Here is a 14,964-nt window from a genome sequence, read left to right as displayed (position 1 = left end):
TGTAAGGGATGCTTTGCAATGAGAGACAAGATATATCCCTGCTGGAATTCTGCACCAGTGCACAATGCAGAATTTGGACAGAATTATTGTCTTCTGTAGAATTTTTTTTTTCATGCAGAATTTGTGATTTCTGCATGAAAAAATAATGGCAGCCCAGCCGCATGGGGCTGACACGATTACATTGTGTTATTTTGACAAATAAAATATGCAGAATTTTAAAATATCGTGTGTAGAATTTTTATTTTTTTGGTGCAGAATTCCCCGAGGAGTAAACATAGCATGGGTGTGTCCTATTAGCAAGCAAACAGATTAAAAAAAGGACTGCCTGAACCTGTCTAGAAAAGTGGAAACCTTCAGGGAGAAATTGTTACCACAGCTTATAAATAATCGAATACATTCAACTAAAAACAAAGAGCTGAAATTGAAATTGCTAGCCCACTAACCAGTCACCTATGGACTCATCGGCCTCTTCAACTGTCTCTTGGTCTTTCATTTCACAGTGAACTTTTCCCATCTCCAAGAAAAGTAATATTAATATTGCAACTGACAGCCACTTCTGCTTGCACAAGCCTGGCAGATTCCTTTACACATGTGAATATAATACTTTGAACGGAGTCTGGAGATTTGTAAGTCAAGGCTTTTTTTTAATGTACAATTTTTAAATTAAATGGCTAAGGGAACATAGCGCTCCTGTACCACACATAGTACTCCTGTACCATCACTCTCCTTTCCTCCTGTTTGCCCTGAGCTATCCTGCCTTCATAATAATTGTTTGCACACAGCTAAATATTTTAAATAGCTGAACATGCCTGTTTTTAGGATAAGCCTTGGAACAAAGAAACACTGAGTGTCTAGAACATCCTGATGTAGAAAGCATTATTATTTAGTACTGCAGTAATAATACCTAGCTCTTATACAGCACTTTTTATCAGTTGATCTCAAAGTCCTTTACAAAGGAGACCAGTATCATTATCCCTATTTGCAGGTGTGTGTGTGTGTGTGTGTGAGAGAGAGAGAGAGAGAGAGAGTGAGTGTTTGTGTGTGTGTGTGTGTGTGTGTGTGTGCGTGCGCGCGCATGTGCGTGCAGACATAAGATTCAACAGACCCGGAAGGACCGGTATTGATTCAGGAAATTGGTTTTGAAGGCAGAGTAACTCAGAACATAATAACTAGGAAGGAGAGAGACTGGGTCAGGGATAGAACTGATCAATTTAGGCACTGATCCTGCCTCCACATGGAGCTTGTTGTGAGATATGGCTTTGGCTTTATTTTAATTTAATGACTTTTAAAAAAAAACAAATTATTCAATGAATATTTTAACTGAGCAAATAATTTTGACTGTTTGTGACTATATACAAATGTCAAGTGTTATTTTGAAATAAAACATTCCCAACTAAACCCTGACTAGACCTGGATAAATAATACTCCCATGTTTCCACCAAAGAGGAACGATATTTTCTTAAAATGTAATATTCATACAGCCCTGAGATTTAAATTGAATTAAAAGGTGAAATTAAAAGCTTTCTGCCCCTGTGATCCAGTTCCCTTTATTAAAGTCACTTGCCCACCGCAGAAGAGCAGGTACTGAGTATGTAGGGTAGAACATGGCAGCCATGGTAACAGAATAAAGAAGACTTTTATCTGTGGGTCTCTAGTTAGAATAATCTGATGGTGGCCTGTGACAAATGAGCTGATGGTCTGAGTCCAGTTCTAGTTACGTGCCATAACTAGGCCAGCAACAGAAGGGGTTTTTCCATTAATGTAGGTAAAACCACCTCCCTGAAGGATAGTAGCTAGGTCAACAGAAGCATTCTTCCGTTGAGCTAGCTGTGTCTACACTGGGGTTAGGATAGCATAGCTACAGCGCTCCAGGGTGTGGATTTTTCACAACCTGCACGCCCAGGGCCGGCTCCAACTTTTTTGCCGCCCCAAGCAGCGAAGCGGAAAAAAAAAAAATCTTTGGCGGCAATTTGGCGGAGGGTCCTTCCCTCCGAGAGGGACTAAGGGACCCGCCGCCAAATTGCTGCCGAAGACCCAGACATGTCGACCCTTTCCATTGGCTGCCCCAGGCACCTGCTTCCTTCGCTGGTGCCTCGAGCCGACCCTGTGCGCGCCATAGCTATTTCAACATACATTCTAAGTGTAGATGAGGCCTAGTTGTCCAGAGCATAAAAATACAAACCCAGTCCCAACCCATAGGCCCAGGAATGAAGATACATGGAGACCAAACTACCCTGTGATCTCTCAAGGAGGTCCCATCAGGTCATGGCTGAGGCACATTGTCAGTGTAGTAAGGACAAGTGCTCAGTAGCTACCCATGTCATATCTGTTCTATAAATAACTAAAGGACTTTGATCTAAAAGTCTATCCAATTTTCTAGTTTCTAATTCATTTCCATGCAGCACAGATTGCAGAATCAGGGCCTAAGTGTATGAGTCAGTAAACGCTTATCTAGGTGAAGTCAGTGGGACTGCTTACATGAGTAAATTGACGTGTGTGGTGTTTATGTTTGCAGGATCAGGTTCTGACTATACAGGGGAAAGAGTGAAACTGCCTGTACCCTAGTTTTGTTATATGCACAAAGGCAACAAACTAGGGTTGCCAACCCTCCAGGATTGGCCTAGAGTCTCCCGGATTCAGCATCGATTTCCCGGTGACTATTGAAAGCAATCCGGGAGCTTTTAATAGGATATTTTAAGAAAGTGACATTACGTCATGTTGGGGGAAAATATCTCCTGTAATAGTTTCAGTCAGAGTTGGCACCTCTACAACAAACTGAAAAAGGAAATCGGTTTATGATAACTTTCTGTAACAATAACTTTAGGTGTTACTTGTAACTAGTGTTTACACAATTTTCAGACAGAAAATTTCAAATTGACTGTGTCCCTTCAAGGGAAAAAATATAACAAAGGGAAAGAACAGAAAGGGAAGACAACCACCAATACAATTTTATCTTGTGTATCTCTTTCACAAATTGTATCCCCAAATGCTTCACAGACAAGAACAATACAAGATATAGAACACAGAAATCCTAGAAAAGATCTCTTTGGCCTATGGCATATCCCTTGGTCCACTGCAGGATCCTACCATGTGATTAGATTAGCAGTGAATGAGGGACTTATGCTTCATAAAATTCCTCTATTGTCCTCATTAAAGATGAGTGCTAATCATAGCAGTCCCAGATATTTTAAATCTTTTGTCAGATTAGCAGAATAGAATCAGCAGTAATTATTAAACAGTTAACCTGATTTTTCCAACAAAATTAAGGTACTGCACTATAGACCTGACTTCAGTGAAGTTACAGTGGGTATTACTTTGGCCTATTTAATTTAGCACACGGTATACAACATCAACCTACCACCACTGCTTCAGCATCCACACCCAAAATATGATGTAGGATTTAAGATAGTATTTAAGTCCAACTTTCTCTGACAAAGTCTAGCATTGAAGTTTAGAAAATTCCCCATGAAATTTGTCAGCCTTAATTCACAAAGGTTTGTGCAAAACTTTTTTTGATCTTGGTTTGCATCCCCCCAAAATTTGATATTATTTTGATGGGTAATTTAAATATGCACATTGTAAAAATATGAAAAAATGTGCATTTAGCTTTTAGTTTTAAGTTTCAGCAAACTCAGAAATGGGGTTTGTCTACACACAGAAGTTGTACTACTTGTACTACTTTAACATATACCTATGTAGTTAAATGCAGTGTTGTAGCCATGTTGGTCCCAGAATATTAGAGAGACAAAGTAGGTGAGGTAGTATCTTTTATTGGACCAACTTCTGTTGGCAAGAAGCAAGTTTTGAACTTACACAGGGGGCTGTAGCGCTTAGTGAAGACATTACTTATGCTGGTAGGACAGTTTCTCCCATCTGTGTAGGTACTCCACCTCCCCGAAAGGCAGTACCTATGTCGAAGGGAGAAGCCCTCCCATCAACATAATGCTGTCTGCACTGGGAGTTAGATTGGTATAACTGTGTCGCTCAAGGGTGTGGATTTTCCACACTGCTGAACGATGTAGTTATACCAACACTGCCATCGTAGTGTAGACCAGGGGTTCTCAAACTGGGGGTTGGAACCCCTCAGGGGGTCGTGAGGTTACTACATGGGGGTCGTGAGCTGTCAGCCTCCACCCCAAACCCTGCTTTGCATCCAACATTTATAATGGTGTTAAATATATTAAAAAGTGTTTTTAATTTATAAGGGGGGGGTCGCACTCAGAGGCTTGCTATTTGAAAGGGTTCACTAGTACAAAAGTTTGAGAACCACTGGTGTAGACCAAGGCAGAGCTTCTCTTCTGAAGAAGAGCTCTGTGTAAGCTCAAAAGCTTGTCTCTCTCCATCAGAGGTTGGTCCAATAAAAGATACTACCTCACCCACCCTGTCTCTGTAAGTGTAGAGGTGTCTACACTACAAAATTACGTCCACCTAACTTATGTTGGCATACAGCCACTGCAGATACTAAATCACTTATGTGTGCGCATACTTGACTCCTTGTGTCCAGGACCGGTGAAAGGAAGTTTCGCGCCCTAGGCGAAACTTCCACATTGCGCCCCTCCCCAGCCCTGTGGCAGCTCCCCGCCCCTCCCCCCACTCTGAGGCATCCCCCCCGTGGCAGCTCCCCCCCTGCCCTGAGATGCCCCCCCCCCCACGGCAGCTCCTCCCCTGGCCTGGGGAGCCGTGCAGCAGCTCTCCCCCCCCCCGCCCTGAGGCACCCCCCCGGGACAGCTCCCCACCCCCCGGCCCGGGGATCTGTGCGGCAGCTCTGACCCAGGGATTCCCCTGGGCTGCCGGCGGCGTGCTGACCCAGGGGTTTTCCTGGGCTGCCGTTGGCGTGCTGACCCAGGGGAACCCCTGGACTGCCTGCCGGCAGTGCAGACTCCTTCTCCCTCCCAGTGCAGCGGCCGCTGTAAAAAAAAAAAAAAAAAAAAAATTGGGGGCGCCGCTCTTTGGCGCCCCCAAATCTTGGCGCCCTAGGCAACCGCCTAATTGGCCTAAATGGTAGCACCGGCCCTGCTTGTGTCAACAATGCGTGTCCTCTGCAAGAATGTTTGTATTGATTGTACTGTCAGTGTGGGGCATTGTGGGACGGCTCCTGAAAGCCAGTAACAGTCATCATAACCAACGTGTTGACATAATTACATCATGTGACGAAGTAGGGATTTTCCCTTGTTATGTTGTATGTGAGCCTATGTGAGTCTTACTGTTTTGCATGAATGCTGTGTGTGACTTTTGCAGAGGCTGCTCCAGCTGCTGCATGGATGCTATGGCTGCCCCTTCGTAACCTGAGATCCAGGAGGGGAATGTGACCAGGTGACTCTGGCCCGGGAAGAGAGACAAAGGCCAGAGGAGGAGCAACGGGCAGGGCAGGGGCTAGGCAGCTGGAAGCAAGTCAGTCTCAGCTCGCTTGGGACACAGGAGGAGGGCCAGAGCATTGACTCTGGGCTCCACTCCCCCCAAGATGGACTTGGCTGAAAGTCACTAATTTCTGTGCTAACAAGTTCTGCCCTACGCTGTGTTCCTGTCGACTAAAAACCTTCTGTTTTACAGGCTGGCTGAGAGTCACTGCTGACTGCGGAGTTGAGGTGCAGGGCCCTCTGCCTTCCCCAGGCCCGCCTGGGCGGACTTGCTGCGGGAAGCGCATGGTGTGGAAGGGGATGCAAGGCCAGACCCAGGAAGGTCAAAGCTGTGTAAGCTTCTTGCTCTGGAGACAGTATGCTCAGAGAGAGGAAGCATGCTCCCTAAGAGTCCTGACTGGCTTCGTAGGGAGTTGTTCCAGAGCATCACCCAGGTGACTCTGTGACTCATCAACTGTGTCTGTATGCCGCTCCGGAAGGTGCTGTTACTAAATGGGTGTAAAAACAACTAGAAGTCCGGTGGCACCTTAAAGACTAACAGATTTATTTGGGCATAAGCTTTCGTGGGAAAAACCGCCCACTTCTTCAGATGCATGGAGTGAAAATTACAGATGCAGGCATAAATATACTGGCACATGAAGAGAAGGGAGTTACCTTACAGGTGGAGAAACAGTGTTGACAGGGCAATTCAATCAGGGTGGATATGGTCCACTCTCAATAATTGATGAGGAGGTGTTGATACCAAGAGAGGAAAAATTGTTTTTGTGGTGAGCCAGACACTCCCAGTCCCTCTTCAAGCCCAAATTAATGGTGTTAAATTTGCAAATTAATTGTAGCTCTGCAGTTTCTCTTTGAAGTCTGTTTTTGATGTTTTTTTGTTGAAGTATGGCTACTTTTAAATCGGTTATAGAATGTCCAGGGAGACTGAAGTGTTCTCCTTCTGGCTTTTGTAAGTTACCATTCCTGATGTCTGATTTGTGTCCATTTATTCTTTTACATAGAGACTGTCTGGTTTGGCCAATGTACATGGCAGAGGGGCATTGCTGGCACATGATGGCATATATCACATTAGTAGATGTGTAGGTGAATGAGCCCCTGATGAGGTGGCTCATGTGGTTGGGTCCTCTGATGGTGTTGCTAGAGTAGATATGGGGGCAGAGTAGGCAACAGGGTTTGTTACAGGGATTGGTTCCTGGGTTAGTGTTTCTGTGGTGTGTAGTTGCTGCTGAGTATTTGCTTCAGGTTGGGGGGCTGTCTGTAAGCGAGGACTGGCCTGCCTCTAACGGTCTGTGAGAGTGAGGGATCATTTTCCAGGATAGGTTACAGATCGTTGATGATGTGCTGGAGAGGTTTTAACTGGGGGCTGTATGTGATGGCTGGTGATGTTCTGTTATTTTCCTTGTTGGGCCTGTCCTGTAGTAGGTGACTTCTGGGTACCCGTCTCGCTCTGTCAATCTGTTTCCTCACTTCCTCATCAGTTTTAAGAATGCTTGATAAATATCTTGTAGGTGTTTGTCTCTGTCTGAGGGATTGGAGCAAGTTGGTTGTATCTAAGGGCTTGGCTGTAGACAATGGATCGTGTGATGTTTTCCTGGATGGAAGCTGGAGGTATGTAGGTAAGTATAGCAGTCAGTAGGTTTCCGGTATAGGGTGTTTATGTGACCATTACTTATTTGCACTGTAGCGTCCAGGAAGTGGATCTCCACTGGTTCTCCACTTGTAAGGTAACTCCCTTCTCTTCATGTGTCAGTATATGTATGCCTGCATCTGTAATTTTCACTCCATGCATCTGAAGAAGTGGGTTTTTTACCCACGAAAGCTTATGCCCAAATAAATCTGTTAGTCTTTAAGGTGCGACATGACTCCTCGTTGTTTTTGTGGATACAGACTAACACGGCTACCCCTTTGATAAATGGGTGTAGAGAGGCCTTTACATCAGCAGAAGCCAAATTTAAGTGAAGAACACTTCCACAGCTAGTTTGACGCAAGGCAGCTTACGTCAGCCTAACCCTGTAGTGTAAACCAGGTCTAATGCACTTAAAAGTGGTTTAACCCCCAGTATGGATCCAGCTATGTCAGCATAAGGCACCTCTATACTGGCAGTTGTATCCACACCAGGACTGGTAGCAGTAGTTAAAAATCCCACCCCTAACCGAAACAGTTGTTCTGGTACAAACACTGTGCGAAGACCAGGCCTAAACAAAAAACAGGCAGAATCATCCACCTTTTTTCTTTGCTTTTAATTGAAGCCTGGTGTCAAGTATTCTGCTAGTCTGAAAGGTGCTGTCTTTGTCTGATTGGGCCTGACCTTTGCTTACATGACAAATCCTTCCTTGAGCAGAGCCCCAGGCATGGGGGAGAGCTGCTGGTGGGAGGCAGGATCTGACCCCCTTGGGAGCGCCACTGCAGGCCATCGCTCCCCCTCTCCCGAGCAAAGTTGGCAGGGCAGGAGGGTGGGATTTGGCCCCAGGTGTGCCCAGCAAGCAGCCCCCCCTGCAGTGGAGAGAAGTGGCCCTGGCTCGCTCCAGGCCCGGCTGGGGGAAATGCAGCCCCTGGGGGACTGGGGGCAATGCCACCCGCCTGACTCGAGGTCACCCAGGTCGGGCTGACCAGAGGAGCTGGCTCGCCCCCAAGCGCCCTGCGGGGCCCCCAGCCCGTGCCTCAGGCGGGGAGCGCCCGCGGCTCTCGGAGGCAGTAGCGGGAGCCAGCCCGTGCGCGGGAGGGGACTGCACTGGGGACGGGGGCACAAAATGGCGCCGCCCCTGCGTCCCCCTCCCCCCTCCGATAACCAGACCCCGATCCACCCCCCCTCCGAGACCAACCCCCCTTCCTCCGGGCTGGCAGAGGAGGGGGAGGCGCAGAATCACCTCGCCGCCCTCTTCATTCGCGACCATGGGGCTGAAACCGCTGTCCCGCTCCTCCCCCCAGCCCCCTCCCAGCTCCCTTGGGGCCCGCTGCCACCGCCGCCGCCTCGGCGTGGCGTGGGGCTGCGGGCCGGCCTCGGGGTGGCGGCCTGCGGGCCAGGCTCCCTCAGCCACCACGGGGCGCGCTGTGGTGCGCGCAGGCTTCCCCCAGCAGGTGGCAGCGGGGTCCCAGGCGCCGCTGAGGTAGCGACACACGCCAGCCGCGGAGCGCTTCCCTTGGCGGCGGCGGTGGCGGCTCCCCGGAGGCGGCCCGGCCGGCTCCCCGCACACAGCGAGGGCTTCCCCTGCGCCGGGCGAGCAGCCCCCCGCAAAGTTTGGGGTCGGATCCGGGGGGGAAGGAGGGAGCCCGGAGCCAACTTGTCCCAGATCGCCGCCGAGCCGCAGTTGGAACTGAAATCTCCCAGCCCCGGTTTATTTTTGCTGATTAAAGGGACGGACCTTGGTCCTGCGGCTGGGTGGCTGTTCAGCCTCCAACTCGCTCTGTGCCATCCCCTTTCTCCTTCCTTTCTTCCTCCTCCTGCCCACACCATGGAGTTTACTGAGAGGAAGAGGAGCAGGAAATCCCAGAGCTTTAAACTGATCAACCAAGGTAAAGTGGTGCTGGTGGGGGGCGGCTTGGTGTGTGACTTTTTGCTTATTTGTCTCTCAAAAGGACTTTCGGCTCAACGTGTATCAAAGGAGACGAGCAGGATGTTATGAAATGTGTGCTTCTCCCTTCCCTCTGTCTCCTTCAGTGCCTTTCTGCCTTCTGTTGTTTATTATTTAACTCCTTGGATTTGTTCTGAAAACCCTCTTCCCCAGCGAGGGCATGGTTTTCAAGGTAGATGTTATCCAAAATAAAGTTGGATCGCAATTTCCGTGTAAACCCAGTCAAACAAAAAAAGCGAGTCAAGAAATTATCAAAATAAGGGTACTTGGGGAACAGAGAACCCTTTCGGTATTCAACTCCTGTGGAGGTTTTTTTTTCCCCCTGTTGATTGCGTACATACGTGTATTTCAGAGAAAAACCTAATAGAGGTTGCTTTAAAAAAAAATCAACGCAGCTAATTAATTGTACATGGGTAAGGAAGAATTCCTGGCATGTAACTTGTTCGCTCGGTGTGTGTTTAGTTTGCTTTACGAAAAGAAGAGGGTGTTTTATAAGGGATGGTTAAGAAAATACTTGGATTTATGTCGGGGGAAAAACAGACCTCTCTATTTCGATCTTTTAAAAAATAAGATAAGAGTCGCTGGTGGTCATTTTCACAGGTGGACTTTACAGCCTTAGCGTTTTATTTTGGTGGGGGTATGTACTGCTACTCCAACTGATTAGATCTTTTACTCTCATTGATTTGACTTCCGTGTTTTAAAGTATTGAACTGAAATATTTCCATGGAATGCTGTGTGTGTCCTGCATGTTAAGTTCAGGGCAAGTGACTTCTTTGGTGTAATGTCACACTTTTTTTTTTTAATGTGAAGGTTTTGCACTTAGTATATTTAGGCATCCCTCTTCAGTCAACGTTAGATTAAAACAAACGGGAAGCAAAGGAATTTAAAAATGAAAATAACCTCACTTTGAGGAAACATTGAACAATTAAATATTTTAATTTTAACATTACAGTACTGTAGAATCTTGAGCATTGGACATAACTTTTTTTTAATCTAAAGGAATACTGTCAGGTCAAAATTGGCCAAAAAACTACCGTAGGTTTTGTAAAAACAAACATTTGCAAACACATTTCTGGCCATATCTGGGGTTTAACGTTCCAAACGAAACAGTTTTTTTTTTAAACAATTATATTCTCTTGCATTGCTTATAATATAAGCATTGCTGAATTGTGCTAGAGTATGAGGATCTGAAAATGAAACTGATTAGTTGTTTGTATTTCCAAGTTGAATAAACTGTAAGAAGTGAAGAACAACACAAATAGTCAAAAGTAAATTAATATTTTACAAACATTCAGTCTTAAGGTGTCATTTGTAATGTAGATTGATAATTTTTTGAATAATACTTTTAACTTTAAATCATAGATAACTAATTTTCACTAGTGAATTCTTAGCTATTTTTGGTTTGTCTGAGAACCCTTCTGGTTATAGAAATTTAAAGAGACCAGCCACACTAAACACAATTTCTGAAAAAGTTGTATTTTGATTCTGGGAGAATGGAGAAGATAAAAATTGTATTTTAACAAAGTAAGATTCAGCTTTCATGTTACCCTCCTCCCCCCCATTTCCTATGCAAGTTGATTACCAAGATAATTATGTATAAATAGGTGTCTCCCTGCTACTCAGCCGGTGCTTCCTGCTTGGGTCATTCAGTAGTGTCATAGTTTAGTGTTTACTGTGAGGAAATTGATAGGGATTTCATAAGCCCTGAACTATGACATTGCAGGTAGAAGAAAGGACTAAGGGAGACACCCACTGTTATATTGACTTATATTATGTAAACTATTGTCACGTTTACTGTATACTGTAGCCTCTTTCATTCCAAGAAATCTCAAAGACAACTCCCATCTGTTCATGCTCTCTGTATGTGTGTATATATATCTCCTCAATATATGTTCCATTCTATATGCATCCGAAGAAGTGGGCTGTAGCCCACGAAAGCTTATGCTCTAATAAATTTGTTAGTCTCTAAGGTGCCACAAGTACTCCTGTTCTTTTTGCAGATACAGACTAACACGGCTGCTACTCTGAAACCTGTCAAAGAACTTTATCATCATATTGAACTAATTCAGACTACTGTATACATAAAATTGTGTATACCTCCAATGCAGCCACCTCTGGGTGAAATGCAGAAATGGTCATAGAACAGTTAAGAAACAGTGAAGAGTACCATATCTAACTGGAGACAGGGAAAATTTTAGAGAGACAGCATGCAATCTGTTTCTCTAAGCATTATGAATCTGCCCCTCACTATAGTTCTTAAGCATTATTACACATTTTTGCCCAGATTTTGACAATCTTCACCAGGAGGTATCAAAATATAGGAAAAAATGAATAATGTATCAGATTCGGATAAATCCTCTTTTTTATAATTCTCACAAAAGAGACTTAGCTTTTCCCACCTCTGTGCCTGGAACTTTATCTTTAGTCCCATGTGCAGTGCAACTTAATTCTCCTTCATCCATCTATCTGCCCCATCCAAAAAAACCAAATCTCATTTCTTCTGACTTAGCTATCATTACTCACTTCTTCACCTTTTCTTCCTTATGTTCACCGTCCTCATCCTTCCCTTACAGCCCTTCTGTCTGTCTGTCATGTTGCTGTATTATGTGTGATGTTGGTTTGCTGCTGGAGAGTGTCTTTTTTTTTTATTTGAGTTAGTCACACTAGTAGTGCTTTACAAAATAAGTAACAATAAAGTCCGTATATTAGGGGATCTTTACATTCTGGACCTGATTATTTTGTCAGAGAGGCAGGTGCCTTTCTCATAAAAGGAGTGAACATAATACTCCTTGCTTCGGTTGTGCCATGTTTCCGAATATCTCAAAGCACTTTCCCACACATTAATTAAGGAAGCCTCAGAACACCTTTATGAAGCAAGTGAATGTTATAAAAACACTTTACAGAGGGAGAAACTGAGACACATGGAATTTGAGAACCCAGTCCTGGTGAGGCTGAACATGCTCAAGTCTCATTAAAGTCAGTAGGAATTGAATGTGTGCAACATCTCACAAGAGCTGCTTAGTACCTTATTATTCAGTCCAAAGTGATTTTCCCAAGGTCACACAGTCACAAGGTCACGGTCACTGTCAGGTTTGTCAGTAGCAGAGTCAGAAATAGAATCCTGGCATGCTGTCTCCCAGTATTCCCTGTTGTAAATGCTACTCTCTTCTTGTGTACATGTAGAGAGTGTAGTTGTTTTTGCTAAATGCACACCTGTGGTCAGAGCTCAGACTGTTTATCCAAGTTGCATTTCATTTGAAATAGAAAATCAATATTTTTATGATGGCTGTGGAAATCAATTGCCACGAGTCAATATCCATATATAGCGCCCAAATCTGGTCCCATAGGAATTCAGTGGCCAAATGACATCAGCGGCACAGGATCAGGCCACAGAGCTAAAAATTTATCCCATAATGTATATCACTAATTTTGTTTTGAGGTAGTGTGAAAGTTTCCCTTGGCCTATAAGAGGGTAACGTTTTCATTTACATTATATATTTGCATTCCATCTGTAAGGCAAGAATCAAAATAATAGGCATCTGGTGAAATAATTTAGTATGAAAATGAACATAGTAATTTACGCCAGGCATAACTTGTCCCTAAAATCTGTGAAATATTTCAGTTCTCTTCAGTGTGAGCAAAGTTTTTTAGGAAGTGCTGATACAGAGCACATTTTCTGTGGTTAATTTGATGTACATGGAATAAACTGCAGATATATTGATAAATGATGTAGTAAAGCTGTAGCAATGTGTTCAGTGTTCATTTTTTCCAGATCACTTGAGCTCTAATTTTTTTTATCCTTTTTCATTCCAGATTATCATCATGAGGTATATAAGATCTCTGACTACAGCAATGATGTTAATGGGGAGACCAAAGAAACACAATCAGTTTTTTTAGGTATGTTCTTGTGTCAATTAATTTATGAGCAACACAGTTTAGCCAGTTGCAATTAGGGGGCAGTGCCAAGAGCTGTATGCCATTGTTTAATATGACATTCTCTTCAAGACCTTTTTATTTTACAGATTGCCAATATATCCTTTATTAACATTGCTAAAAGTTGTAGTTTCAGACATAAATGTTTATTAGAGTCTACACAGAGCGCTAATTATCACTCACTCTCCGAGCCAGATGCTGACTGGGCAGTTTTGCAGCTCTCTGTTCACCCCATTTACATTGCATATTCACTAGCATGCTTCACTGGCAATAGTTTGTGTAATTGGGGTATTACATCTTTGACATCTGGATAACAGAAATTCAATTTCCAGGAAGCTGCTATTTGTTTGGTGTTGCTTCTGCCCTGGGTGGGACAGAGGATTAATGTAATGTCTTAATGTAATGTCCTTTCACCTCTGTAGCCTGGCTGCTAATACTGCCATCGCAAAATTGAATTAGATCAACAGTCAAAAATGTGTAAAGAAAACAGACTGTAATATATAGTCTGCTTTAACTACAGCTTGATAGAACTAGTTATCACTGAGCCGCTCATCATTTTTGTGGCCGTGTACTCTTCCTTTTACATTTCCACTCCTGTCTTATCTAGAGTCTGATCTTGAGAGGCTCTGAGCCTCTGCAGAAAAGAGCTGTGTCTTAACCCATGGACTTCAGCAAGACTTGAAGATACTCAAGACATCCCCTCATTAAAGGCCTGATCCGCCTCCCAGTGAAGTCAATATGAGTCTTTCAGTTGACATCAGTGAGAGTTGGATTTGAAAGCAAATCCAGTATCTCTGATCCTGAATAGTCCCATTAAATTCATGAGTAAAGGTTGTCAGGCTCAAGCTCTGTGTCTGATGTTTGAATCAGTAAAGCCCCATAACTGTCTGGCAGATACTGACAGCATGTCTGTTTTAACACAAAAATGTTAGCTCAGAGATGAGCATGCAAGTCCTTGAGAGGATTGTACCACTGTATCATGCAGACCGTACTGTTACATATAGACACAATGGCTTTTAAAAAGTTGATTGCATACATAATTTGTTTTCTTCAGTCTTTGTATTTTATTATCTGCACAAAAACGTTAAAGTATAATGTAAGGTACCTCCTATCTGAGTCTTTTTACAGTGCTTTTGACTTGAAATTCATGCTCTGTCTTTGAAAGGTTAATGTGGAAAACTAATTATTATCCTGGTAGCCAAATGTGTGATGAGACATTTGTCTGTGTAATTAACAGTGAAGAACTTTTATAGTTTCATAAAATCGAATGCCACATACAGTATGCTGTGTGCATTTGTTTTGAAGAGGTGTCCAAAACAGAGATGTTTATGGCTGATATAAAGTGGAACTGAAATGTACTGTAATGCAGGTGTCTGTGCATTTTACAGCATTTCACATTGTTAAAATGGAAGTCAGCAGATTAATAACTTTATTTTGTCATGATAAAATAAATAATGTGTACTTGGAATGGTGGAACAGTGCATAAATTACTCAGTAATTCCAAGAATATATTCTGTTCCAGGAATAATATCCTCCACAATTTATTCATACAGAAAAAGTTGACTTTACATAAGTCTATGAAGTTACTTGTTAGTTTTAATAGAATTATATCCAGGTATGATTTTTTTTTTTTTTTTGTCAGCAGTTACTATAGTTAAACTTGCAAAAGGGTTTCTTGTATATAGCTGTGTTTTCAAATAACATAAGAACGGCCCTACTGGGTCAGACCAAAGGTTCATCTAGCCCAGTATCGTGTCTTCCAACAGTGGCCAATGCCAGGTGCCCCAGAGGGAATGAACAGAACAGGTAATCATCAAGTGATCCATCCCCATTCCCAGCTTTTGGCAAACAGAGGCTAGGAACACCATCCTTGCCCATCCTGGCTAATAGCCATTGATGGACCTATCCTATGTGAACTTACCCAGTTCTTTTTTGAACTCTGTTATGGTCTTGGCCTTCACAACATCCTCTGGCAAAGAGTTCCACAGACTGACTGTGTGTTGTATGAAGAAATACTTCCTTTTGTTTGTTTTAAACCTGCTGCCTCTTAATTTCATTTGGTGACCCCCTAGTTCTTGTGTTATGAGAAGGAGTAAATAACA

General features: G+C 43.6%; 1 protein-coding gene across 8 annotated transcripts in view; it reads left to right on the top strand.

Annotated features, from left to right (window-relative positions):
• The first annotated feature begins 5,210 nt into the window (after positions 1-5,210).
• Positions 5,211-14,964, top strand: part of BEND7 (BEN domain containing 7) — a 108,574-nt gene continuing 98,820 nt past the window's right edge. For 3 of the 8 annotated variants that reach the window (XM_065553258.1, XM_024111845.3, XM_065553236.1), the window contains exons 1-2: positions 8,006-8,870; positions 12,743-12,826. In XM_065553258.1, coding sequence (XP_065409330.1) covers positions 8,108-8,870; positions 12,743-12,826 — 847 coding nt within the window. In that variant the 5' untranslated portion in view covers positions 8,006-8,107. Of the gene's footprint in view, positions 5,691-8,002; positions 8,871-12,742; positions 12,827-14,964 lie in introns of those variants that run through there. The other 5 variants (XM_065553267.1, XM_065553209.1, XM_065553200.1 and 2 more) reach the window with 5 other exon arrangements.

Source organism: Chrysemys picta, chromosome 1, assembly GCF_011386835.1.
Source record: "Chrysemys picta bellii isolate R12L10 chromosome 1, ASM1138683v2, whole genome shotgun sequence".
Classification (NCBI taxonomy): domain Eukaryota; kingdom Metazoa; phylum Chordata; order Testudines; family Emydidae; genus Chrysemys; species Chrysemys picta.
The sequence above is the reverse complement of the archived record's forward strand: the minus strand, read 5'-3'. Positions and strand labels throughout refer to the sequence as shown.